The 26125-nt window shown below is 42.9% G+C and overlaps 2 protein-coding genes across 2 annotated transcripts; one reads left to right on the forward strand and one right to left on the reverse strand.

Moving 5' to 3' along the window:
* The first annotated feature begins 16652 nt into the window (after window positions 1–16652).
* C1QTNF4 (C1q and TNF related 4) lies at window positions 16653–18155 on the forward strand. Its single transcript, XM_026084722.1, has 2 exons — window positions 16653–17155; window positions 17234–18155. The coding sequence occupies exons 1-2, from the start codon at window positions 16655–16657 to the stop codon at window positions 17756–17758; spliced, it is 1026 nt and encodes a 341-aa protein (XP_025940507.1). The 5' UTR covers window positions 16653–16654; the 3' UTR covers window positions 17759–18155.
* A 1818-nt stretch (window positions 18156–19973) lies between these two features.
* Window positions 19974–24491, reverse strand: FAM180B (family with sequence similarity 180 member B). Its single transcript, XM_026084787.1, has 3 exons — window positions 24151–24491; window positions 21902–21981; window positions 19974–21238 (listed from the first exon to the last, which is right to left on the reverse strand). Exons 1-3 carry the CDS (start codon window positions 24215–24217, stop codon window positions 20795–20797), a joined length of 591 nt encoding a protein of 196 aa, XP_025940572.1. The 5' UTR covers window positions 24218–24491; the 3' UTR covers window positions 19974–20794.
* Between the last annotated feature and the right edge of the window lie 1634 nt (window positions 24492–26125).

The following is a 26125-nucleotide window of genomic DNA, read 5'->3' on the forward strand; positions in this document are numbered from 1 at the left end:
GCCGCCTCCCGCGGGCTGCGCCGCTCCCCGGCCCGCGGGCGGGCTGCGCCGGCCCACAGGTTAGTGAGAAATACCTGAATGAGCACCCCCTCTCCCCGGCCCCCCGTTCTTCTTTTCCTTTTCATCTCCAATATTAAAGGGTTAGCATTTATGAGGAAAAGGGTATGACATTTTGGCCGCGCTCTGGGCGGTTAGAGTACTTTCCCGGGGCCACCGCGGGGGAGGCCATCCTGGAGAATTTCCCAAGGGGCAGTTTCTCAAGTGGGAACTAGCGTTAGGCTTGCGTGGATCCCTGCTTCCGATTCCTGAGGGAACCGAGTCTCTCGGGTTTTCCGAGACTGGTATACATGGCCGATTCTGCGAAGTGCAGATAATCTAGGCTAATCCCTCTCTGGGTACTTGGCAGTCACCCTGTCGTCTCCTCAGCCCACTCCCTGAGAGCTCCTAGGCAAATGGGTCAGTATCTCCAGGTGATCCATCTACCAGACACTCGGGGAGCTTCTGCACTGCTGGCTGGCTGGCTAGAAGGCAGCATTGTGGCCCGTCAGTTTATGCACATACTGAATGAGCCATACTTCAATTATTCATTCGGGTGCCTTTGCAATCTTCTGCAGTTTCTCTTCTCTGGGAGGATGATGTGTAACAAGGCTTTGAAATACTTTGCCATTGAGGCTGTGATGCTATCTAGGCACATGGCAGCTGTTTGCTTGAATAGCCATCCTCAAGGGTTAATTTATAACAGTAAAAGGTATGTAAAGGGAGAATGAGGATTCCCAGGAGGGCAGCATTACCCTTTACATTCTTTGCGTTCCCCTCTAAAAAGCCATAATGCAGCTAAGACCAGAACCTTGAATAGTTACTACACTAGATTCTAGAAATGAGATTCATATTTKCTGTCTGGAGGAATTAATGCCTTCAAAGTACATGTCGTCTCCATAATGGAGAACCTATGCCTTCAACATGGGGTTGATTTAAATCTGATAATTTGTCAGTGTGGTGGGCATTTTCTGTTTTACAGATGAAGAGACAGGTGCAGAAATGGAATACACTGGAGACAGAGAGTTGGTGGCAAAACTTGGAATCCCATTTGTTGTTATTTCTGTTTTATTAGTGTGATAATCTGTCAGTTGTGCTGTGCTCTTCTCCACTGGCTCCAAAGAGTGCCCATTGATAAACTGAGAACCATTCGCATTTTCCAAATAAAGGAGAAAGGGTGGACCCACAGTGGCCAGCAGCTGTACTTATCAAAGTATAGGACTACTATACATTTCCAAACAGCAGTATGGCCAGTAGTTGATCTCCAGTTCTTGGAATTCTCTCTCTTGTGTCCGATAGTAATCCAGATGAACACAGGCACACAAACAGAGAAATGCTGTGTCTCTAAGGTGTGAAGAGCCTAGATTGAACCTTCCGTGTGTAACACCCAATATCATGAAGATCAGAAGAAAAAGACACTAATAATAGTGCAAAGCAAACATGCAGTGAGCCTCCAGGTGTTCCCTGTCATTGTACCAAAATTTCCACACTCTTATTGTTAGTTATAGGCAGAGTGCATTGAAATAAAATAATCTGATAGTGGCAGCTGGTGAATTTCCAAGATGGAGAGTACCTCTGAGAAGTTAATATTCTCAGCTGGGAAATATCTCCCTCCAGGAGACTTCAGGTCAGTACTTCATTATTCCTTTCAGCTTTCCTTGATGTTTTCTTTGCCCCCCTGTGAAAGGAAATTTGCTCAATGCTCAGATGAGATACACAACTGCTGTGCTGCTGCCTCTCTTGTCAATCACTTGTCTTCCCCAGAGTGCATACTTCCTCCAGACAGGTTAGAGAACAAAGGAGGAATTCCTGCTGCATCTGATCAAAGGTCTGAGGTTTCCAGCAGATGTAACCCAGCCAGCATCAGGAACTGATCACAAAACAAAGCAGTAAGTGGCTACTCTGGAGACTGGTAATCAATTGCTAACACCCCATCGGGAAACAGTGCAGATTGATAAAGTCCTGTTTCTCCACTTTCCCCATCTATCTGGTTCATCCATTCCATGGGTTTTTTCTGCTATGTCTAGGCCTCAGCCACAGTGCCAGGAAAACCTTCCCTGACTGGGGTAAGGCATCTGGGGAGGCTACGCAAGTGGTTACTGAAATGAGAGCCAGAGCCAGATGAAAGATTCAAGCCACAGTTATTAAAAGGAATACCAGACCATCTTTATTCCTATGTGTACAAAGGATATCTATTATGTGCCTGCTTGTGATCACCCTGACTGGTGTTTTGAGCTCTGAGGACGGGACCTGCAGTCCTTTGGTCAAGGGCAGATGCAAAGAAAATGTTTAAAGTCCTCTGAAATCAACCAGGTGCTTCAGTGCATTTCTTCCAGTATGTGCTGCTGGGATAACCCACAGTGAGTATAATAAATTAGGACATTTTTAATATATCCCTAAGTCTTTGAAGAGAGCTGGTCACATCTTTCCCATTCATTGTTTCAGGATTCCAACAGATTCTGACAGAAGTCACTGAATTGGCTTATGTTCATTTTACATATTAAAAGGTTTTTTGTGAAATAAAAGTGAGAGATTTAATTTGTTTTTAAGTAAAAACTGAGATTCTCGATCGTGGTTGTACATTAATTTAAATATTTGCCATGGCAAGGTGCAGATCTTAGCAGGTGAAAGAGGCTATGGACTGAGTAAACATGATTTTCTGAACAGGAAAATCTTCTTTAAATAAATATTGGAAGATTCACAGGTCATCATCTGTGTATTTTTAGGCTATTCCACTCCTTCAGACAGACCACAAGCTGCTTAAAACTGATTTGATAGCTGTATCAGTGTGTCCTGGATTTGCTTCTGTTTAGTGTTTTCTTGGATGACCTGGATGGTAATATAAAGAGTGGGAGTATCAGATTTGCCAATGACATGCAACAGTGAGACTTAAGTACGTCAGAGGAAGAGATCAGAATTCAAAATTATTCCCACAAATTGGAAGAAATCCTAGGAAAATTTGGTAGGAAAAAATGCAAGGTATTACAGCAAGGCAGGAATAATCAACTGCATAAGTGCAAGAGAGAAGCAAATGACTAGGTGGCAACTCTGCGGAAAAGAAGCTGAGGGTTATAACAGATCACAAGCTGAACATGAGTCAATGTCATGCTGTTGCAAAAAAAGGCAAACATCTTGCTAGGATATGTAAAAGACATATAGCCTAGAAGACACGTGAAGCAATCCTCCTGTTTTAGTCAGCATTGCTAAAGCATCAGCTGGAGCTGTGTTAAGTTTTGGTTATTACACTTTGAGACAGGTATGGGCCAATTGGGAGAGAGTGCAGAGAAGGGCAGCAGGACTGATCAAAGGTCTGGAAAACATGACCTACAAAGAAGGTTTGAAAGAACTGAGATTGTTTAGCCTAAAGACAAGAAAGCTGGCAGGAGAATATAACAGGAGGTAAGAAATAGCAGACTTTAGAAATAACCTTCTAGGAGCTAGGATAATAAAGCTGTGGAATATTTTCCAGAGAGAAGGTGAAAATTCCATTATTTTAAGAACAAGTTAGACAATTATCTGTGAAGAATGAAATTAGGATAGTGATTCTATCATGGGGAGATACATTGTACTATTTGACTTACTGTGTTCCCTTCCAGATGTATTCTTTTATCATTTTGTGAAGGCAACATGCTCATTTGATGTAAATGAAATAAAAGCTACCTGCTAGCCCCGTTCTGATGTCTGCCTAATAACTCAAGGGTAGCACAACCCCTGTGCAACAATGCAGCACTTTCTGAAAAGAGCCTGAAAGAAAAGGAACAGCTTACTAGAAGACAGTTAAAATAGCTCTTTTTGGAGAAGACATAGGTAACGACATTCTGATTTCCCTGGAGCAGATGCTTGACTGAGTCTTATGAATGCTGAAAAGAATGATATGGAAAAAGAACAATGAATGAGGCTTAGCTGTTAGCAAAATGATATGAACTGAAAATACAAACTCTTACCTCAATTCTAATATTTTACTTCTTGACTGAAAGACCATAGTCCAAAAATGTTTTTTTAGAGATAAAATAAAATATGATAACAGCATTCAGAACTAGAATAAAATAAAGCACAGTTCTACAATTGATGTTTTTAGGCATCTGTCCAGGGAGGGAAAATCTAGGTCCTCTAGTACTCATGGTTTAACATATATTGTTTAATATAAATGGAACAGATGGTCCCCTGTGCACAGTGAAAAATACTGGATCTCTGAGAGGAGACAGGTAGAAAGAATTAAGGGAGCAATGATCATCTCTTGGATGCTGTAGTGATGGGCTGCCCATAAGATCCTGAACAGAACACACTTTGAGTCCAGCCAAAGAATTTTTTAATCCTCTAAGGGGAGAAGGATTTCTCTTTCTCCCCAGGCTATTTAGACTTTTCCACTCAGACGAAAGAAAAGGTCTGAGAGAAGCTAAAGACATACTAGGAGGAGTGGAAGTGTTTTTTACACCAGTCAGGCAATTGGGAATCTTTTATATGAAAACAGATACTCTCTGGGACCAAAAGGCTGCAAAGTGACTGATTGAAAGAATCTGTGTTGAATGAACAAGACAGGAGAAAATGAAGAATTAGGCTCTGCTGTTTAGAAGGCTATTTTCACTGAGCTGTTGCTCAATGAACTGTAGCATATTAGCATTGGAATCTGGTGTAGTTTAAACACTCTTACACTGGAATTACCGTAAATTGTTTGAAATCCTCGTAGTTTGATTTACTCTGGGACATGTGAGTACAAAGTGTAACACTCTATAAGCTCTGATTGCTCTTTTTTTCCACCCTCATCTTTCATGGGTGCTTGAATACTTAGTAAAAAATAATGATTTATTTAGAAAGCTGGTCACTTGGTGCCCCAGATATTTTGGATTAAATTCACATCCCCTCCACCCAAGGACTGACCTGTGATTCACATTAGCTCCTACTGCTTTGTATGAGTTTATTTCAGCTCTCCTTCTTCTCCCATTCTTTGCTTTGCTTTCTTCACTTTTCATATGACTATAACTGATCTCCCAACCCAGTCTTTATTTGAGAGAGGGAAGGGGTATCCAAAAGAAGGCTTACTGTAGCTTGATACTAGACTAGGTTCAGCTGTGGAACAAGGTGGTTCTGGAAGGAGAGGGAAGCAAATTATAGTGTAAAAGAACTCCTTTTTTTTTTACTAATAGGAGGAGGGAACAACATGGAAGATTTGTTCTCTATGGAGCCTGGGAGGAAATCTGAGAGACAGGCTGGGCAGAAAACTACTGAACAAGCTAGAAGGGGTTCTGCAGATGGTAATATGCTGTTGGAAAGTCTTGAAAAGGTGTTGATAATTGTCTTATTAGACAGAAATAGCTAGAAGGAAGATGTAGGACTGAAAGAATTTGGGTAGAGAGAGCACTGACTTGGAATTTATACTGAATATCAACATTTGGTTCCGGATGCATGGCTGAAGTTTCCCAGTGGGTTTGAGAGGAAAATGTGTAGGCTATTGCAAATGGTACTTCTGGCAGTATACACCACATATTTACTGTAGTGTAGCGATATCCAAGACAGCTTTAAATAAGACATCTACACAGCAGTGTTTAGAGCAGGCATATCCTTCATGTTAATTCATTTTTATTTTTTCTTTTATGGTATGACCAGTTAGGGTCTAAAAGTGAGGTAAATCCTGCCACTGTGTTGCTATCGTTGTTACTTTCAGTATTCTAGCAAAATTCTTTCTATAAGAAAAGATTAGAGGCAGCAGCTTCAGGCTGGCAAAGGCAATTTTGTCTAGGAAGAAACTGGCTGGTCTTGCATATGAGGCTGGAATCTGTGAACACTTGACAGGCTGTGAGCACCTTCTGCCATGAATGAGGAACTGATGAGTGAACAGCAGTGTCCAGCCACGCTTTTTGATGGTGATGCCAAAGCCTTTTGCCAGCAGCTTCCCAGTGCAGATTGTGAGTTTCACAGAAATAGTCACACAAACATTTCTATCACCATTAAGAAAAGGCTGGCCTTTTTGAAGTACTGAAAATAATGTAAATCCAGAAAGCAGATATTGGAAAGCTTTGTAAAATTATATGAGCGTATGGAGGAGATTGTTCAGTAAATGCTTCTCCCTGTTCCTCCAACCAGGGCAGTAGACTGTGCTGTGGCTTGTGGACAGCAGCACCTCTATATCAGATTTACACAGGGAAGTCCAAGTTCAAAAGAGAGGAACTTCATAGCTTCCTGTTGAAAAAGATGACAAACTAGTTAAACCTGTGGACCAAAATATACTCAAGAGTTTCAAAAGTGGAAGCAGAAACTGGGGTTTTCCTGAAGATATCAACTGTGGATTCACAGCCTCGGAGTGTCTCATTTATACCAGATACAGCCCTCGAAGAAATTGTTGTTAGTAAAATGTCTAAAAAATTGGAAGGGTCCAGGTTCCAGCTTTCTATAGATATCCCATGGGTCACATGAAAGTTATCATTCCCCAGAGAGGTCTCATTGCAAGTGATTTGGCAGGAAAGACCATTGGAAATGGGGAATTAGGCATTGCTGATTGTGAAGGGTCATTGTAAACAAACGTTACAATGACTAACATGAAGTACTGCTTTGCTACTTATGACTCTGTGTATGTGGACATAAAAGAAACAGAATCCTGCTGGACCTAGAATTTGATAAGCCTGATTTGTGGAAAGCAACTAATGCTGAAGAGCATTATGTATACTGCAGGACTTCTTTGCTAATCAGGAACTGCTGTACCACCCCAGAAAAAATCCGAGTCTCAACAGACCAGCTGGTGACAAAGGTGGGAGAAGTCACTTGCAATGTTTATTCCTTAAATGATTATTTATTGATCCATCTACCAACTTGATGGGTATGAAAGCAACAGGATTGTCATGTCAGACCATTTACAGAGAATAGGACCAGAAAAAAAAAGTCATTAGTGTACGTGAACTTTCATTGACACCTCCCTCTCTCAAAAACAGAGCTTGGCACAGCAGAGTTTTCATTCTGAAATAATACCGGCCTCTGCTTTGGTGCTGAGTGCAGAATAGTTGTTTCTTAATTCTCCAGCTTCAGGCCTGTGTCCTGCCCCAGCAGCAGGAGCAGAAAGGAAGATGCTAGAGCAGAGATAGAAGTAGTGTTCATGGAAATATACGGATCTTTAGTGCTTTTGATCACCTTCACTAAACCAGAGCTCAGTGAATTTCCAAATTGAGATGTTGCAGCATGTTGGCAGTAAAGAGCAGCACTGCAGTGCAATTCACAGTGTTCTCTGACTATCCTCACAGTAATGAAACAGTGGGGTATGAAAAGAAATGAAGGTGATTTTTTTGGCCAAGTGTGATGGCAGATGTTAAGAGACAGCATGCCTTCTTGCCTTACCTGTCAAGACAAGAAAAAAAAAACACCCCAGAAAAGCAAAATTCCTGTAGGCAAATGCCTCAGTATAGGATAGGGTTTGTCCAGATGGATTTGTGAAGCCTACTGTCAGAACACCAGTAAATGGCATGTGACATTTAAGTATGTTAAGCTCAGCATTTGATGGATCAAAAGACCAAAACAATTATGTTTTCATTGATGAAACATAGCATTACAAATTGGTCTGTCAAGCTGCTCTTGCTGCCATCAAAAGGGAACTGAATCTGATCCCATTCTGAAATTTTCTGTTAATTACAGATAATCAAGGAGAGGATCAGTTACCCAGTTTATGAACCACATCTTTGGTTGCATTGGTAAAGAAACTCCTAGCAGTCAGTGAGCTCAGACATGACTAGGATACAAAAATACTTTTGACATCTTTGTATGTAATCCCAGCTGGCACTTAGCTATTCATTAGTTTCCTTAGGGGATGATTATTGTACTCCACAGGCTCATCCTAACTTGTGATAGGATGATCAGCCAGCAAGAACCAGCATATCCCCCTTTGCTTTTATCCAGGTGGGCGAAGTGGCAGGTCTTAAGCAGAGACCAGAGGGCAGCATTCCAGGAAGGTGGGAAACAGATGAGCTGGAAGCAACTACACCAGGCACAAAGTTCCAGGAAAAATGAGGATTATGTGCCCATCCAGATGGGAGAGATAGAGAGAGAGAGGAGGTGTGGCTATGCAGTTGGAGAAGAAAGTACAGAAGAAAAATCTAAAACTTGTTCTGTTTTTGCATAGGACCTTACATAGCAGTTAAACTAAAATATTATCTTGGCTGATACAAAGTACAGGAGCACCAGCTCATGGAAAAGAAATTGAGCACATATAACCATTCCAGAGAGAATGAAGAACAAACCTTCATAGGACGCCACAAGTTCCAACATCTCATAATGATACCTCCACAGCCTTCAAGAGGAAGATGTAACAGAGAAGGTGTGATTCCTGTAATCTAGAGAGAGTAAAGAGGGTTTAGGACACCTTAGTGGGTGGCAGCTTCCACAGATTCCCACTAGTTCCAGGACAAATAAGCTTCTCATTACAGTTGTTTCATTCTTACTGAGGGAACAAGATAAGAACACTTAAGGCTTACTGTGAGATCATTTCCCCCAGTTGCTGCTGGTGTACCTGGCATATCTGTTGTTGGCTGGCTGGGAATATGAATGAAAGTGACAATAAGGAATGTGAAGTAAAACTAGTACAGCCTGCATCTAGCTGGAGCAGTTACTCTCATTGTGATGATACTTGCATTTATTTCTATAGGCATTTGTTACAACTAGTGATTGAAAGAAAATTGACAGATGGGATATCAACTTTGAGAACAGAAAAAGAACCTCCATTTTTGGTCTGCATGGTGGGAGGATGAGGTGGAGAAGCTGAAAAGATGCCTCACTCAGTTACATTGAAGGGAACTGCTAATCAGACACAGAGAGAAAAGCATGGTTGAGAAAATGAAACAATAACTACCAAGAACTATGCCTTTGAAATGCTGTTAGATTTTCATTTGTTAACAGAAGGAATGGGGATTATCCTGAGAGCTAAACTTTCTTTCACTGGTGAGGAATTTATTTGAGGCAGTGACCACAACTTAAGCCAAGGAAGGCTCCAAAGGGATAGAAAGACTGAACCATGGTAAATGACAATAAAACAGAAACATCAGAGCAAGAATCTGAATTAAATGATTTGAGAATATAGATTGTAGTGTTGTTCTGCACACTTAATGTTTCTACTTTGTCACTCACAGCTCAGACTTACTTGGTTGGTTGTAATGCAGAGATGTTTTAAAAACCTCTAAGGATGAGGGAGCTACAGCGCTACTTCAGGAAACCTAAGAATGAGCTTCTGTTTAGTATGGCTGTCTAAATAGCTTTTTCATTCTCTATCAGCCCTGTAAAGTCCCCATGCTTCTTTACTTCTTGGGAAGAACATTTCTCTTTTTCCTGTCTAAAATTATATTATAAGAGAACTCTTAACCTCTTAAGAGAGTCTCTCATGGTCTCTACAGCCATTACCACCTTCTTCTTCACATTCCTCCTTTAACACTGCTGTGGTACTAACAAAATCTTGCCTGTTGATTCCAGCTGGTCAGATGATGAAATTGTCTTTTCAGCTGAACAGTAGGTCTGTGCAGGGGCAGTCTCTTTGGCAGCTTCCATGCGCTTCATATGGTTTTACCTCCCGAGACAAAGCAAAAAACCTAGGACTTCTATGAAAAAGTCCTCCCTCTATGTGACTTCCAGCCCAGCCACTTGAAACAATGAAGTTACCCTCTGCTCTGTTCTCCAAGATCTCTGTGCCTATCAATCCCTTTAGAGCTAGCTTCTGCTCTGGCCAATTTGCCTTTTGGGGCTTCTCTCTCTCTCTCTCTCTCTTAATGGAGATCTTTATGGTATATGCTCTCAAAGTGTCAGTTACTTTCTTCCATCTACCAAAATGCTCCTCGTATTGCAGGTCAAACCATCTCAGTTAATCCTTTATGCCAGTGTGATCTGCCTTCTGGTGCAGCAATCCAGTTCTTTCTGCAGAGATGGGATGCTTCAACAAAGCCTAGTTCCACAGCCTTAGTATATCTTGCGCATGCTAGGAGAAGGAGATACATACATAAATCAGGCTAAAAAAGGAAATTAGGCTTGGGGGTGGGAAAAGACGTGGTTTAGCTTTGACATTACTGTAACTGCATCCATGCAAAAATTTCTACTGTTGAAATGGTCTCAGTGTTTTATGTCTAAAGGTAATAGTGTTAAATAAACACTGTATGGTAACAGAGGCTTCTGGCTTTCTAAGGCTGTGGTTCCCAATCTTCTCTGCCCTATGCTTTCACATAAACCATGTGCCACTGAACTCATTCCAAGCAATGGTTAGTTTTTTCGCTACTTACCGCTGATGTGATTTCAGCTACAGTTGGTTTAATTGCAAGTGAGGAATAACTTCATGGTATTCAACACTCATCTTATAATCTATAATTTAGTCTAATGTTCTAACAAAGTTTTCTGTTCTTTTTCCACTTACTGATCAGTGTCAGAGTATGTTTCTTCTCATTGCCTCTTTTAATCTTGTTTGCTTGAGGAGTGTGTATGTGGTGGAGGTTGGATTTGCGTAATTTATTCATTTAAAAAGTAGCCAACATTTAAAATCTGTAGTACATTTTAGAGCCTTAGTCATTTAGTATAACTCCTGGCTCCCATCTAGGGTATGTTTTAACCATCTTCTCTGTTAAAACACCACTTTGCCCATCTAAATTAATACATATTTACATATATGTAAGTAGTCAAAAGGAATATCACATTGTGTCACCCTGGCACTTCAGATGTGTATACCAAATTTCCCTGAATGTTTTTTACAGGAAGAACAGGCTTAATATCATGACCATTGTGGTGCATATATATCATCTTATATATCACATTCTAGCTTAAACAGAGTTGTTAGGCCTTTGGTTGAAATGTAGCAGGTTTCATTAATGTTCCAAAGTGCAGGCTAACATTAGAAGTTTCTGCCAAAATACAGTCTCTCCATTTCCTTTTCCTGAGTATGCCTGGAGTTGGGGCACTTCAAAAGAATTTTTTTCTCTCCACAAATCTTGAAGTACACAGAAGCTGACTTAATATATTAACAAACTCCTTTGACTCAAGGAGACATTTAAAATGAAGAACTTTATATTTTAGTGCCCTATAGTTCTGCAATTCAAAGTGTTGCTTATAGTTTCAAAAAAGCATCCCAAATGCTTCAGACTGTTTTACCCCTCAGGATTGTTCCAGAGTTCAAAAAACCACATTCATCAAAAGCAGAGAAAAGCCAAAGCCATAAGTGAATCATTGAGTTTGTCACAAAGTACTCTTTATACAGATTTTGCTTTCAAGGAACTGCTACAACTAATTTCTCCTTGATGTTATAAGAAGTGATGCATTTGCATCATTATCGGATGCTCATAATCTGTATCTGGTGAGTGGAACAGGCAGTGTGTGGTGTCTGGGAAGAAAAAATCTTGCTAACCAAAGGCCAAGAAGGCTGTTCATTACACAGGCTTCTACTGATTAAAATAATTGAAACACTTGCCGCTGTCCTTAAATATTAGAGTAAGAGCTAGGAAGAACAGGGCTTCCCTCTTGCAACTTACAGGATTCTATGAACTTTTACAATTAATCCAACTGCAGTGCTTCACTTTAATTTTATATCTCATTCTTCAGTGATCGTATGGGTAAAACTCCCACTGAAATTAAAGGACTTTTGCTTAAGTTAGGACTAGGGAATCTAGCTCATTAGTAATTTGGGGGGGGGGGGAATCATGAGTTTTACAGAAAATCTGGCCTGCAAGTCTAGAAATGGGGTCACCTTTCTATTATTGAAAGCACCTTTCTAAATCTGTGCATTTCAGTGGAAGGATAAAGGTAATTGTCTTTCCACTGGTGGATTGATTCTGTTCCAGGACAGAAAAATCACCTCCAGCCAGCACAAAGCTATTCATTAAGTTTCCTGGGTCATGCAAATGGTGAATTCTCTCTTTCTTTTCAAAAAAGGTTTGTAACTCCTGCCTTGCTATGTGAGTCACTGCCATTTCAGTCCCTTCTTTTCAGGTCACTAATTTAATGCCAGTGCCTTTGAGAACCGTTTAGCTCCGTCATGTGTTTTGTGCCTCCAATTCCAAAATTCGTTTCTTCTCTTCTTCCCTCTAGGCCACTGTCTCCTGTTGGTACAGCCTGGTGTAAAGGCACTAGGGTATCTTATTTATTCCTTGGGTCTGCTTAGCTTCATTGTGTACTTCTGTGGTAACACTGGAGGTACTACCATGATAAGGAACAGCAGGGTGGGGGACAAAGGAGTAGCACAGCTGCTATGCATGACCCATGCATGACCCATACTGAAGACCAATTTCCATCTCTGGCCTGGGTCTCTCACCTTGCTCTGCAGTTTCAAGACTAACGCCATAGCATGAACTTGAGGCTGATACCATAGTGCCCGTGACCAGCCTCACACCCCTGATGCTATCTGTTCCCTGACAGTTCGCTGGAGGCAAGTTACCACAGTAAAAGACATGGGGAACAGATGCAGTTGCTGGAGGAGCAAGAGAGCATTTTGAAGGCTGTATCTTTCAATCTTACTACATTAACACTTAAGCCCAAAAGTTGTTGCGAGTTGCTTCTGTTTATGGCACCATTGTAGCTATCTGAGTCTTCTTGATTGGCAAATTATTCTTAGACTTGTTTAGTGTGAAAGGCTGTTATTAGATACTTTCTACATTACTTGTAATAGGTAAAGAACCTAAATAGTCCTGAGAGTGGTGAGTGGGAGTGTCAAGGAAACAACATGCTAATGGCAAGACAGCATAATTAACTGCCTTATTTAAATGACTTGCCAGTAAGTTATTAGGAAGAGCTGATAAAGGGACTCTGCAGCAGCAGAGGGTCTTTGCAACTGTAACTGTCTGATCTAACCTTTTTCAAAGTGACCTTACTACAGAGTAATTAGCTTTGGAACTGAAACAAGGGTAGTTGTCATTTGAAGGAACATTAGGTCAGATTCACTGAAGAGTTTATTAAACTGCTTTGTCTTTCTGCGATTGTTTTGCCAGCAGTGCTCTGCTTATGATATATTCCCTGACTCCCAGACATGCTGAGCGAGCCCCGGAGCACAGGCAGTGCTTTAGAACCAGGCTGGTTAGAGTGACTGAAAACACAAATGCCAAATCCTTTCCTGTCATTTCTTGTCTCAAGAGCATGCAGCGATGTCAGAGTCATCCTGGTACTCCATGCAGCCGCACCGTGGTGATTAGTGCAATAACAATGGATGAGCATGAATCAGAAACATCTAATAGACCTTTTACGTTTGTCTTTAGGGCTTGGTTTTCCAAGCTGGAACCTGAAATAAGCCTGCAGTGCTAGACGTAGAGCTCTCTGCAAACCTAATTCTGCTGAAGCAGAGGCTGAGCTCAGAGTGGGACTGGGATTTAGTTCTTGATGGGATGTTAGGGCTTATTAGTGTTGTTTAAACTGCAGCAGTGGCCAAATGCTGTACAGACACAGGAGAGGAGAGAATCTTTGCCCTGAGGAGATCACAAACTGAAAAGCAAAGGGAGGAAAAATAAAGAGCATGGAAGCACATGCATGGCAATTAGCCATGGCTTAACAGTTCCATTAAAAATGCTTTCTTAAATTAATTTGCTAGATAAAAGATAGTCTCAGAGCTGCCTTTAGCTGGGTATGTCATGCGTAGGGGTTAGTAATGTTGTGGATTTACAGCTCTGAGAAGGCAGAAGCTGTGGAAATCAGTTATTATAGAATCAGGAATCATGTCTCAGGAGGTCTCTAATCCAATCTCCTGTTCAAAGCAGGGCCAACACTGAATGCAGATCAGGCTGCTCAGGGCTTTATCCAGTCTGGTCTTGGAAACTTCCAAGGATGGAGGTTCCACAGTCTCTCTGGGCAAATTGTTCCAATGTTTATTATCCTCACAGTGAAAATTTTTTGCTTATACCCAGTCTGAACCTTCTCTTTTTCATTTTATAACTACTGTCCCTTCTCCTCCCACCATGTGCCTCRGTAAAGAGCCTGGCTCTGTCTTGTCAGTGACCTCCTCATACTGGAAGGCTACTAATAGGTCCCCCTGAAGCCTTCTCAGGGCTAAACAAGCCCAATTCCCCCAGCCTCTCCTCACAGGGCAAGTGCTGCAGCCCCCAACCATCTTGGTGGCCTTCCTCCAGACTCACTCAAGTATACCAACATCTTTCTTGTATGGAGGGATCCAAAATTAGATGCAGTATTCCAGGTGTGGTCTAACGAATGCTGAATAAAGGGAGATAATCACTTCCCTTGGTTTACTGGCTGAACTTGGTTGAATACAGCCCAGTGTGTTGTTAGCCTACATCACTTCCAAGGCACACCACTGACTCATATATAACCTGTTGTTCTCTAGGATCCCCAGGTCCTAGAGACCTTTTCAGCAGAGCTACTCCCCAGCCAGTGAGTCCCCAGCCTATACCAGTGCAGGGGGTGCGTCCATCCAAGGTGCAAGGCTTTGCATTTGTCCTTGATGAATTTCATAAGGTTTCTGGTGGCCTATTCCTCCAGCCTGTCTAGGTCCATCTGAATAGCAGCTGTAGCCCCAAGTTTGTTGACTGCCTCCTCTCACTGCCCCAGTTTGGTGTCATCTGACACTGATGAATGGGCATTCTGTCTCCTCCATGTCTCTGATAAAAAATATTAAAGAGGATATCTAAAACAAACCGTTTAACCATGACGCTTTGAGCCTGACCACCCAGCCAGCTTTTTACCCATCTAGTAGACCATCTACCTAGATTATAACATCCCAATTTGGATACAGAAACACTTTGGAGGACTGTATCAAAAGCCTTGCTAAAGGGTGAATAGCATCCACTGCTCTTTTCACAGGTATAGTCATTTTATCACAGAAGGCAATCGGTTTGGTTAGGCATGATTTACCCTTGGGCAATCCCTGCTGACTGTTCCCAGTCCCTTAATCATCTTTGTGTCCCACACTGAACCCAGGCTTGGATGTACCAAGACCTGCTCTATGATATTCCCAGGGACCAAAGTGAGGCTAACCAGCCATTAGTTTCTCAGATTGTCTTGCTTGCACTTTCTGAAGATGGGTGCAACATTTGCCTCTCTCCAGTCACCAGGCACCTCCCTTGATCTCCACAGCCCTTCAAAGATGATACAGCAGCCTGGCTATGGCATTGGCCAGCTATCTCAGCACCCTTCGATGCAACCCGTGAGGTCCAATGGATGTGTTCAGGAGAAACATTTTGAGTCAGGAAAAGCATGTCAGGAGCAGGGAGGAAAATACTGAGATGTTTGTGAGAGAAGTGATCTAATGTAAAATCAGGACATGGATGGATATGTCTTTTTATCTTTGCTGGTATGTCCTTTTCATGTAATTAGGTGAGAATTTAATTCATTCTCATTTCAAATTTAAAGTTTTAATCTCAAGTATCATGGAACAAGGACTGTAGGTCAAACTGAATTCCTGCTAATGAGTTATTCTAGCTAGCACATCTTGCCAAAATGGGGTCCCATTGCCATCTCACAGTCTATGTGGATTCCATCTGCTTTACTTCTATTACTAGGTCATCCCAGTTCTTTCAAAAGCTTGCCCCTTTATCCTTTGTAATTCAGGATTTATCTTCACCCCTCCCCCAATAAGTAGCGTGTTTTACTCCTGTTCTGCTGGCCTGTGAATTCATTGTTTGCTGGCTGGCAAGGCACCAGTTCTAGGGTGACAGATGGGGTAGACTGCAAACCAGGCAGTTGCCTCCCAGCCTGAATGATATTTTAATAAGCGCAGAGAGGTGACAGAGAGAGAAGCTTCTCACTGGAATGACTGGCAGTTTTGTTTTCAGCCTGAAAGCACTAAGAGATGATTTTTGGCCTTACTCCAGAAAATCACAGAAACTGGAGGCGAAAAATCCCATTAGCTCCTAATATATCCCTCCTTTTTAAGGGTCAAAGAAGATTTTTCTCTTTGGTCTATTCTGCGGATAGTGAGTTGTTTCCCCTTTTCTAGTATTTCAGTTCCTTCTGTACTTTGGAAGACTTGCCTTTTACCTATCTTTTCCTTAGTTTTTTCATTTCATTTACTTTCTTCATTTTCATCCTTCCTCCCTAAACAATCCCTCTGCCCCCAGTTTCTCTACACCCTTCACAGATTCACAGTGAAGCTCGTTAAAAGCCATCAGTCTGTCTGAATAATGGGGCCTACCAACTTTGTTGGCTTCCAGCTTCTACACCATGTGAAACAGCTAGTGCAGTGCCAGTCAGTGACATCTGCATGGGAATCTCTAGAGCATATGTCCTCTTTTCCCTGCCCTTCAGCTGCATCTCAGTTGCATAATGCAGGTCCTGTGTAGGGCTTTGTTTCTTCCTTGGTCTTATGAACAAAAGTTTCACAAAAGGGAGCTCTGGCAGAGTCCCAGCAAGCTCTGAGATCCCTCTGCATTGTGAGCAATGCAGTTCTCTGCTGACAAACTATAAGATAGCCAGGATGTCAAAGGAGATAATTTTCTTTCTTTTATAAGTACAGGACAAAAAGGTCCAGCTATCAGTGAGGAAATTTCAAAAAGGTGCTGCGATCTAAACTGAGATATGGTCCCAAACACTGATCAGAGAATGCACTGGAAACTTCTCAGTGCTTGACATAGACCTTGATGTCTATTTTGCAAGATTCATGTCTGGGTCTCAGCTGGTGTATGAGCTGGAAATTAATGGGATTCCTGGTAAAATGTGCTTCCTTTTCCTTTCAGATACAATGATGACTCTGAAGGTTCAGCTCCTGTTTGGCTTCCTCTGGTGTGTGCTTTTTCTGCCTACAGACAGCTTCCCAGCAGACACCAGTACTGAATTCCGCTCTGCTTTCTCTGTAGCCAGAACCAGCAGCATGGAAGGGAGCTCTGAGATGGTCATTACATTTGATAAAGTGTATGTGAACATTGGCAATGACTTTGATCCGAAGACGGGGTTGTTCCGGTGTCGGATCCCTGGAGCCTATTACTTCTCCTTCACTGTTGGGAAACACCCGAAGAAAAATTTGTCTGTCATGCTGATGAGAAACAAGAATGAGGTGCAAGTGATTGTGTACGATGAACATCACCGCAAAGAACGGAAGGTAGCCAGCCAGAGTGCCATGCTGCAGCTTGACTACGGTGACACAGTCTGGCTGCGTTTACATGGAGACCCCAAGTATGCTCTTTACAGCAATGTGGGCCCCTATACAACTTTCAATGGCTATTTAATCTATCCAGACACTTCTGCCTTCTTCCAGAATGCTCTGAGCTCTCAGGAGCTAGGGCCACTCCATCACACCATTCAGCAACTTCCAGGAGAGCAGAATGAGGCTTCACAGCGACGCATGTTATCTGATCAACCAAACAGGGAGCAAGACCCTCGCTCTGCATTTTCTGTTGCTCGCTCACAAAGTCTCCAGGGGACAGATAACAAGCAAACCCAGCATGAACCAATCACATTTGACACAGAGTTTGTGAATATTGGAAAAGATTTTAATTCTTCCAGTGGCATCTTCTCATGCCGTATACCTGGTGCATATTATTTCTCCTTCACCATTGGCAAAATGCCCTTTAAGACCATGTCAGTGAAACTTATGAAGAACCACAATGAGGTGCAGGCCATGATCTATGATGACAACCACTCCAAGAGGCGAGAGATGCAGAGCCAGAGTATCATGCTGCCCCTGCAATATGGGGACACTGTCTGGCTCTACAGCCATCAGCACGATGGCTATGGTGCCTACAGCAACCATGGCAAGTACATCACCTTCACGGGCTTCCTGATCTATTCAGAGGCTCAGTCAAAGCGGCTTCCGGGTGCCAGCTCACCCCAAAGGTCAGAAAGTTAAATGCAGATGTGAAAGGAGCATTAAGAGAAGCCAAGGTGCCATGTACTTGGGTGTAGCTCCTGTTCAGGTATCATCCTCTACTTTGAGCATGCTAACATGTGTCCAGTGTTTTCCTTAAGCCGCACGCTTGTGCCCTGGCTGCAGGGCTGTTGCTGTATCTGTCATTCATCCATAGAAAGGTCTTTACAGGATGTATGTGTGTGTCTCGTGTTGGTGTTTGATTTAAGCATAAAGCATGTGGTAGTTTTGGGGACAGGGGTGGGGCACTGTAGTTAGATGCTGAGGATCAGAAAGTAATGTTACTGCAGATCCCTAGCATCCAGAAAGCAAGACTTTCTTTGCATATCTGGGGAGGTAACAAATGTAATGCAAATGAATGTAATAAAAATACAAAAGAAAAAACATAAGATTTGCTGAGATTTGAATTTGTTATTACCTGTGAGAACTGTGTGCTTGTAAATGCCTGAGGTACCAATTCAGGAGAAAAAGAAACATGGTGGTTATACGAGCTGTGGTATATATTACTGAGTCCGTCTGTCTGTGTATTCTATGCAAGATCAGATGTGTGTGTGAAGTGTTGGTACCTTTTATGATTTTATTGCAAGTTTCACACAATGCTTTTCTTAATCTGAAGTTGCTGAAGTCAAGAAGCTGTGTTTGAGAATCTCAGCTTCCATTTAATGAAAATAGTAATAAATTTTAAAATAAACAAAAATCACACTTCTAGCCCTTGTAAAGGAGGAAGGCCCAAGTCTATGAACTGACCAACCTTTGAAATCTCAGAAACAAGGTAAGTAAAAGGAAGACAACATGTGTTTTCTAATCTCCTAATTTTTGTGTCAGGAGCAGGCTCATGATTTATAAGCATGAGTAGTATGCCATGCAGTGGCAGTATTGACTGCAGTGGCATTTATACTCCCCAGCAATGATCGCCTTGAATGCAAGGGTATGGCTAATCTGCCTCACACCATACTGCTGACCTAACCAAAATGGGATCAAAGATACCATTAAGTGATACTTTCAGCACCTGTGTTCCAGTGGTTTCCTATCAAACTGTATTCCTTGGAGCCCTAGAGCTGCTGTAGGGGGACTGATGTGGCACTATATTCCTGCAGGGCAGGAGATAGCCATAGCCTAATAGGCTGAGGTGAGTAATGGGAGACCAGTAGATTGGCAGTTTCATTGTAGCTGTGTGATCAGTGCACTGGTCTGTTTGAGCTGGGCTCGATGCTCAGCTGAGCCATGGTTTGTCTCCCAAACATAACTGCAAAAGTACCCCAGCTTAAATGTGCATGAAGCTTTGTGATAGCACTTGAGTTTAATTTATAATCATCTGCTCAATAAACAACAAAGCCCCTAAAATGACCCTAATGAAATCCTGAATTCAAAGCAGTACATTTGTCTTTGAATCACCAAGCCAAAGCCTCACCTTTATCCAGACATTCACATAGCTCAGACTTTATATTCTCTAGCAAGACAATATTTTCATGAACTGGTGCCATCCCAACCCAGCCTTTTAGTCAAGTTCTCTTCTCAAGCTGAACTTGGTTGCAGTCACTCCCTACCTCCATCACCCCTGCATATCCTAGACATTAAAGACTGAGGACATATTCAGGTAAAGTGTGAAGGGTCTTAATTGAAGGTGTACCAAAAAAAGCATAAAACTGGAAGACCACTGAAGTGTTACCCTAGCTGTCTTGAAGTTAGAATTTAAATAAAACACTAATCTTAATCCCTACATCCTTTGGAAAAAATATGCCTTACAAACTGTATAAATCCATCTTCTCCTGTTACAGTCCTAATTGACCTCTAAAACCATTCTCTGTGACACCTTGCTTCCAGGCTTCTCATTCCTGTTTCCCTGTTTCTCCTCTCCATCTGTTGGGTAACAATGACATGGAGAAAACTAAACTAGGTCAAAAGGTAGCAGTTCCCACTTTGAATGTGATACAGTTCTCTTTTGTTGAGCCTGGAAAATTAAAAGTATATTGACACAAAGGGTATTATCTCTCTCACCTAAGTGCAGGGACTGCATGTTCAAATTTAATGTACCTATAATGGCAGCAGGAAACCCAATAGAAATAAACAAAAAATCAAAACTCTCCTGGGTAGTTAATTACATTCACTTAATTTTGCACTACAGTGTGTAAGACAGAGAAATGTAAATGCTCTCTTTCTACAAAAAAATTACATTCCTGTTTTTGAGGATAGAGATTGTGTATTTATTATACTGGGCTTGTAAAGTGCCATAGCTGTACAAAAAGACTTCACAGAAGAGGTAAAATCTGCAGTTGCAATAACTAGGTCATGATCCTTAGGAATTTAAATGAGATATAAGGAAGTGTATTCCAAACTTATAACTGATACAAAGCAGTATATATATGTAAATGTGATATATGTATACCAGAAAGCTTCACAGAATACATACATTTGGTGGGGGTGGGGGGAGTTGTTTTTTTTTGTTGTTAAGGAAAATGAACACACAATATGGTAAATTACTGTAGACACATAAAATGTGATGCCACATGAACAGAAATCTGAAATTAAATACATCACCTTTACGGTGAAACACAACAGCGTCTACTCAGTTGGTTCCTGGAGAGAAGAAAAAAATGCTGCATTCAGCTGAAACCATGGAATGAATATAAGGAGGCAAAACTGAATAATCGAGGATGAATTCAACTGGTATGCCAGTGTCAACACCCTGGAAAAAACAATGCCAGGACATCCCCCTATTAAGCATCAGGGATCGAGCTGGGTAACACTTCTAAAGAACCGGGCCCCCTCAGCACAGCCCACTTCAGCAGCACAGATGAAAGGGTGAAATACACTTTGCAGCTTTGTCCTATTTCATTTAAAAATGAAAGCCTATGGATAAATCCCCAGAAGGTTGGCAGCACAGTGCAGAAAGCCGTACCAAGAAGGGGTGCTGCACTTGCACAGTGTCCCGCATCATGTGGAATGGTTGCCAGCACTGAAAACAACTGAGCTTGCAGCTGAACTCACATGTGTCCTTTGCTAGGGCAGTTTCTCTTACTAAGTGGCTCTCTTGGTCCTGGCCAGGTTGGAATGATAGAATTGCTTTAGCGATGCTAAATGTAGCGGCTTCTCCTTCCAAGGCCAGGAAGCCAAGAGGAGGGTGGAATTTGCAGGGCAAAACCCCTTGCAGAGATCGCGAAAGATTTCATCAACTAGCTGTGAGAAAAGACTGATCCAGAGATTTTTATCCAGACCCTGAATGGAGCGAATCTGATAGGCACAGTAAACACTGGTGAAAAGGAGATGGTCAAACTCCGTTACAGGTAAAGGGGTATCAGTCAGTGAATAATATTTCAGTTGCTGCTCAATCTCTGTTGGTGTTTTGGGAACTTCATTCTCTAAAATCCAGAGGAACCGCCGTGCTGGGCGCAGGGAGGCCAGCTCTTCATCCCGCAGCTGGACCATCATGTTGGCCTCAATCTCCAGCCCTGCCCAGAGCATCTGGAAGAGAAGAGCAGCTCGCTAACGGGAAGGCCAGCACAAAGCTTCACAGAGACGGGAGGCCACCCGCAACTCTGACAAACCTTGGGTTGGACTGAGAGAGGGACGCTCTCGACTTGCTGCCCAGGACCCTCCTCATCCTACCCGAGCCCGTCCCTGCCAGTTCCAAACCCCTTCTGCCCTGCATCTCGCCTTCCCTTTGGGCAGGTCCTGGGGGGGCGGCAGGCAGCCCAGCGAGGCGGCCAGAGGCACGACAGGCGGCAAAGCGGCCCGGCGGGCAGCCCCAAGCTCCTGGCAGCCTCACCGCCGCCAGCAGGGTGCGGGGCACGGGGCAGTGCGGCCGGGGGCATCGCAGGTCTGCGGCCCTTCCCGGGATCAGCCCCCTCCGAGGGGGGAGCGGCGCCCGGGCGGCAGGGCAGCAGCAGCGGGTGCCTGGCGGGGGTGTCACCTTGGCGCTCAGGGACCCTCCCAGCAAGGCCTGCGGGGACAGAGCCTCGCTGGGCTGCACCCCTGCTTCGGCAGGGCGAGTGCAGATGTGATTAGATAATCGCTGCGGTGCTTTCCAGGCCCCGGCAGCGATGCAAACACGCGGCGCATGGGAGTTCCTCTGCGCCGGCTGGGCGGGAGCGGCAGGCGGGAGCGGTGCCTCGGCCCGCAGGCGACCTCTAACAGCACGGCGGCGTCCTCCGGCCTGCGATGAACTACGTTTGCCCCGGCACCATCCTCGCTGTAAAGATGCTCATCTGGAAAACATTAGACAGAGTTTGGGAGTGCACGAGCTCAGCCCTTGTTTATTATTGTTATTCACTTGTCAGTCACGTCCTCAACATTTTTGAGCTGCCGCTCATAGTTTGCCAAATATGGCAGATGCTGACCACGAGATTTTTGATGAACAAAACAGGATCTGTAAGAGAAGCAGAAGGGTTAATGGGGGCAAGTGTAAGTGTGGGGGATGCTGAGCCTGCCCGCTTACAGAGCTAAAGCGTATGGGAGCGAAGGCACCTGCTTTGCTAGACAGCGAGGAAGCCCCTCATGCTGAGGGCTGGTTAGAGTAGGATCTTCGACTGGTGTTTTTCGTTGCTTTCTAGTTTTTCTAGGAGAAGGTAATGCTGCCCTGGGTGCCTGGAAGCTATGAGAACTTTTGGTGGTTTTATTATTTGATGCTTATCCTGGTTTTATACCTGTTCCCTAAGCATCTGCAACTGGCCACTGACAGAGACAGAGTAGTAGGCTAATGAAAATCGGTTCAGATCCAGTACGGCTGCTCTTATGTCCTGCTAATTCCTTTCTGGGCTGCCTGACACCACTTAAACTGGGGAAAAATTGTTACTGGGTCAGAGGAATGGGAGTTTATTAATATGAGTCATATTAATCATAAGAATTCTTCAGTTTTCATTTACTAATTCTTCTAAAACTTCTACTCTAACTTTGTGCATTTATTTTGCCTTTATATATAATTTCTTTCTCAGTTTAAAGAAAAAAAAGCAGTGTCAGTCCAGGACCCTGAGAGGGAGGCTGTAACCCCTCCCTTTTCGGTGTTATCAGTGTAGTCATGTAACCAAGACCCTCTTCTACCTGTTAGAGGCTCATCCTTCAGGCCAGGAGAGATGAAACAGAGGCCCATAGGCAGCCAGTCTGAATCACAGACTGGCTCTGGGCATAAGGACTGATGCAGCAGAAAGGAGAAGGCTGGCAAGAAATAGTAAGCTCTCTGACACATTTTTTTTTTTACATTTTTGTATTTATAAAGGCTTTTTCTAATATAAGAAAGGGAGAAAAAATATGTATTCGAGAGTTAATGTCAGGAGGTGCTTATAGAAAAAATAAGGTTTAATTGTGTATGTGTGTGGTGACTACTACCAATCCACTTCCAACTTTCCATTCTCGATTAAAGCTTTTCAGGGAGATGTGCAAGCTGCCTGAAGGAGTGCACTGCTCTCCCCTCTGACTAAGGAGGTTTGTTTCTCTGCACAGCTGCAGGCTCCCTGATCTAAGCCAGCTGCATTTTCTGGAGTGTGAGCTGGGTTACTAGCTGCTGTTTCCTCCTGTGCTGTGGATGTGCTATTCAGGCTTATAGCTCAGGTAAAAATATTACTTCCTCCGAAACTTCTGGGCTTCTCTCTCAGCTAACTGATCCACATTTCACCCTCCTGTAGCTAAGTTCACAGATACCGCTACTGAAAGACATCTAATTGGATGCAAAGTCAATGAATTTGTTGAAAGCCACCAAACTGCTCTTATTAAAACTTACTGAAATTGTCTCATAAATATATGCAGTCTTAGACTTTTTTGAAGAAAGTAATGCAAAAATAAAACAAGACATAACAAATAATGTTTTAAAATAATAACATAAATGTCCTTTGGACATGGGAGGATGATTCCTTACTTTTTTTACCATTCAACAGGTTTTTTTCGAAAATCATCTAGAAAATCCACAAACATTATTGCAGAGGCAGACTTTTTCAGCAAAGACCCGAGAAAACTCTCCCCCTGCCAACAAAAGTAGCACAGGTCTTCATCTTGCAAGTGGGCATAAGCGTCTCCCGCACTGAACACCTGGGCACACCGTAGGAGGTAGTGCAGCTAGTAATCGTTTGTGACTGAAGGGTAAGACATTAGCACAGACTGTAAAGGGAAGTAAGACATTCAGGGAACAAGTAAGCAGCATGTACTCGGAGTAAGGCATCCTCAAAACTCTATGGAGATAAATTCCTTATTTCTTTTCCTCATTAAGAGCAGAACCCAGCTGGGACTCCAGTTAATATGCTCTCAAACCCAGAGCTGCCTATGTCAGCACAGCTTGCTGATGCATCTGACTGTATTTGAAGAAGCAAGCAAAATGTAGCACCACTGGAATTGCACAAGCATTTGCCTAGCCAAGAAGCCACATCACTAACAGATGTCCTTCCTACCTGTCAGCCTCTGGAATCCAGCAAGTGCATACAGGATCAGCCAGGCTTTGAGCTGCACATGGGCCATGGTAGCTGTGCCCGGCAGTGGTTCACACTCACTCTGCAGATAATGTGTGAAGTGCGAGCTGTTTGCTGTGCTCTCTTTCCTTGCTTCTTCTGATCCCAGCAGCCTCTGTTGGAACAGATCCACCTTTCTCTATTTCTGGTTCCAGCCCTGGGAAGGGCTTGCAATTGAACTTGCTGTCCCCGAAGAATATTTTCCATAATATTTTGGAAACTTGAAGACTTAGTTGTGAAGTTTTTGGCAGAATTGTTCAAGCTCTTCTTCCACAGGATAATTTTTTCACTGCAATATATTAAAGAAAGTTATTAGTTGCAAGAAATTTCACTGAACACTTTAACGCCTCTGAAGAGTGGGTGGACCTCCCAGTTCCTTCCCCCTCTACACAGTGTCTCCATCCCATCTCCCTGACACTTCTACTCAGCTCCTTGACTTCATTTTCAGTTTTCCCTTTTACTGAGTTTGAAAACCTGAAAGCAGTCCTGAAATGACACAAAAGGATAAGGCTGGCAGTCTGTGTGGATTCATCGTGGGGCAGCAGCAGCCAAAATGTACAAGCAGGCAGATGTCATTTGTTCAGTTCGGTAACAAACCTCCTGGAGAGAGAACTTAATATAATGACCTAGCAAACAGCAAGGATCAGAGCCAGTCAGGCTTTAGCACCTTATCATCCTCTGCTGGGACAAGACTTCTGGGTCACAGTGAGCATGGTCTGCCATAGGTGTTGTGAATTATATAGACAAAACTTCATATTACTCCTTTCACAGCAGGTATCTGTCCTAGCATACAGCTGTAATCTGCAATGGAAAACGGAAGCAGCAGAAATCTACATCTCTGTGTATGTGTTTAAAATTGCAAATCAGAGACCCAAACAAGGTAACAAAGTAAAAAGTCTAAACAAACAAAATAATATCTACTAATGCAAAGAAATAATGATCAAACTGATGATCTACACATCTTTGCATTTTTATTAGTGCCTAGTCCCCACTCAAGCTGTTCTGTATTTCTACTGTGTACGGCACAGTATTGTCATGGGCTCACCAACAGGTTCTTGGCTGCTAGGGTTATACAAATAAGTAGTTATACCATCTCTGTCAGGTTAAAGCTGTCCTTTAGGGAAAGAAGTCTGTCTTCTGATTAAAAAGACATGTGGTGGAGCTGAGACACTCACCTTTCTCAGCAGGTTAGAGGATGCAAGTTTGCAGCGACTACTGTCACTAGATATTTTATTGAGGGTAGGGATGATGTACCAGTTAGTAAGTTGTCAATGATGTGCAAAGTAACAAATCTTCTAAAGCTTCCAGGTAGCTATACCTGGCAATATGTGGACTAACACCAGCCATGAAGAACAGCAGCTCATAGGAAAGAGATGCAGATATTTATCAAGGGGGTGGGGGGGAGATTGGATTTTGAGGCCCTCAAAATCTGGAGACAACCCTGTCCTCAGTTTGGATTGAAACAAGAGCTGTGTTTCTGTCATAGCCTTGGCTAGCTTAAAGTGAAGCTACCTTCTGTCAGCTTTGATTATTTTCTGCTACTTCTGCTTTAGTTACATTCCCTTCTTCAAGATGAGATATCTTTTATTGAACTGTGAATAATATGCTACTCAAGAGGCAGACTCTGATGACCTCTGTGTAGTGAGATTGATGTGCCTTCTGTTTTGTGCCAGAGTCCCCTGACAATCCACGGTGTACACATGACCCTGTCTAGAAGTCACATTGCAAAAAGCCTGCATCTGATGGGGGCCATGACACAGCCTCTCTTTAGAATGCATCTTCGGGGTTTTGTAGCACGTGCCAAAGGAGGAGACTAGGATTTTGGCCAACATCTGCAAGGACCACATTTGACTTTATTAACAAGAATATTTCCGAGGAACAGCATGCAACTAACATATCGAAAGGAAGATACCTGTGC

Source organism: Apteryx rowi, unplaced genomic scaffold (genome assembly GCF_003343035.1).
Source record: "Apteryx rowi isolate R43461 unplaced genomic scaffold, aptRow1 scaffold_65, whole genome shotgun sequence".
Taxonomy (NCBI): domain Eukaryota; kingdom Metazoa; phylum Chordata; class Aves; order Apterygiformes; family Apterygidae; genus Apteryx; species Apteryx rowi.

Coding starts and splice junctions, on each gene's coding strand:
- FAM180B (XM_026084787.1), bottom strand. CDS start 24,217: ATGGCCCATGTGCAGCTCAAAGCCTGGCTGATCCTGTATGCACTTGCT. Junction 21,982..24,150: donor TGGATTCCAGAGGCTGACAG/GTAGGAAGGACA, acceptor AATGTTTTCCAG/ATGAGCATCTTTACAGCGAG. Junction 21,239..21,901: donor ACGCCGCCGTGCTGTTAGAG/GTCGCCTGCGGG, acceptor CTTCTCTTCCAG/ATGCTCTGGGCAGGGCTGGA.
- C1QTNF4 (XM_026084722.1), top strand. CDS start 16,655: ATGATGACTCTGAAGGTTCAGCTCCTGTTTGGCTTCCTCTGGTGTGTG. Junction 17,156..17,233: donor TAATCTATCCAGACACTTCT/GCCTTCTTCCAG, acceptor CCAGGAGAGCAG/AATGAGGCTTCACAGCGACG.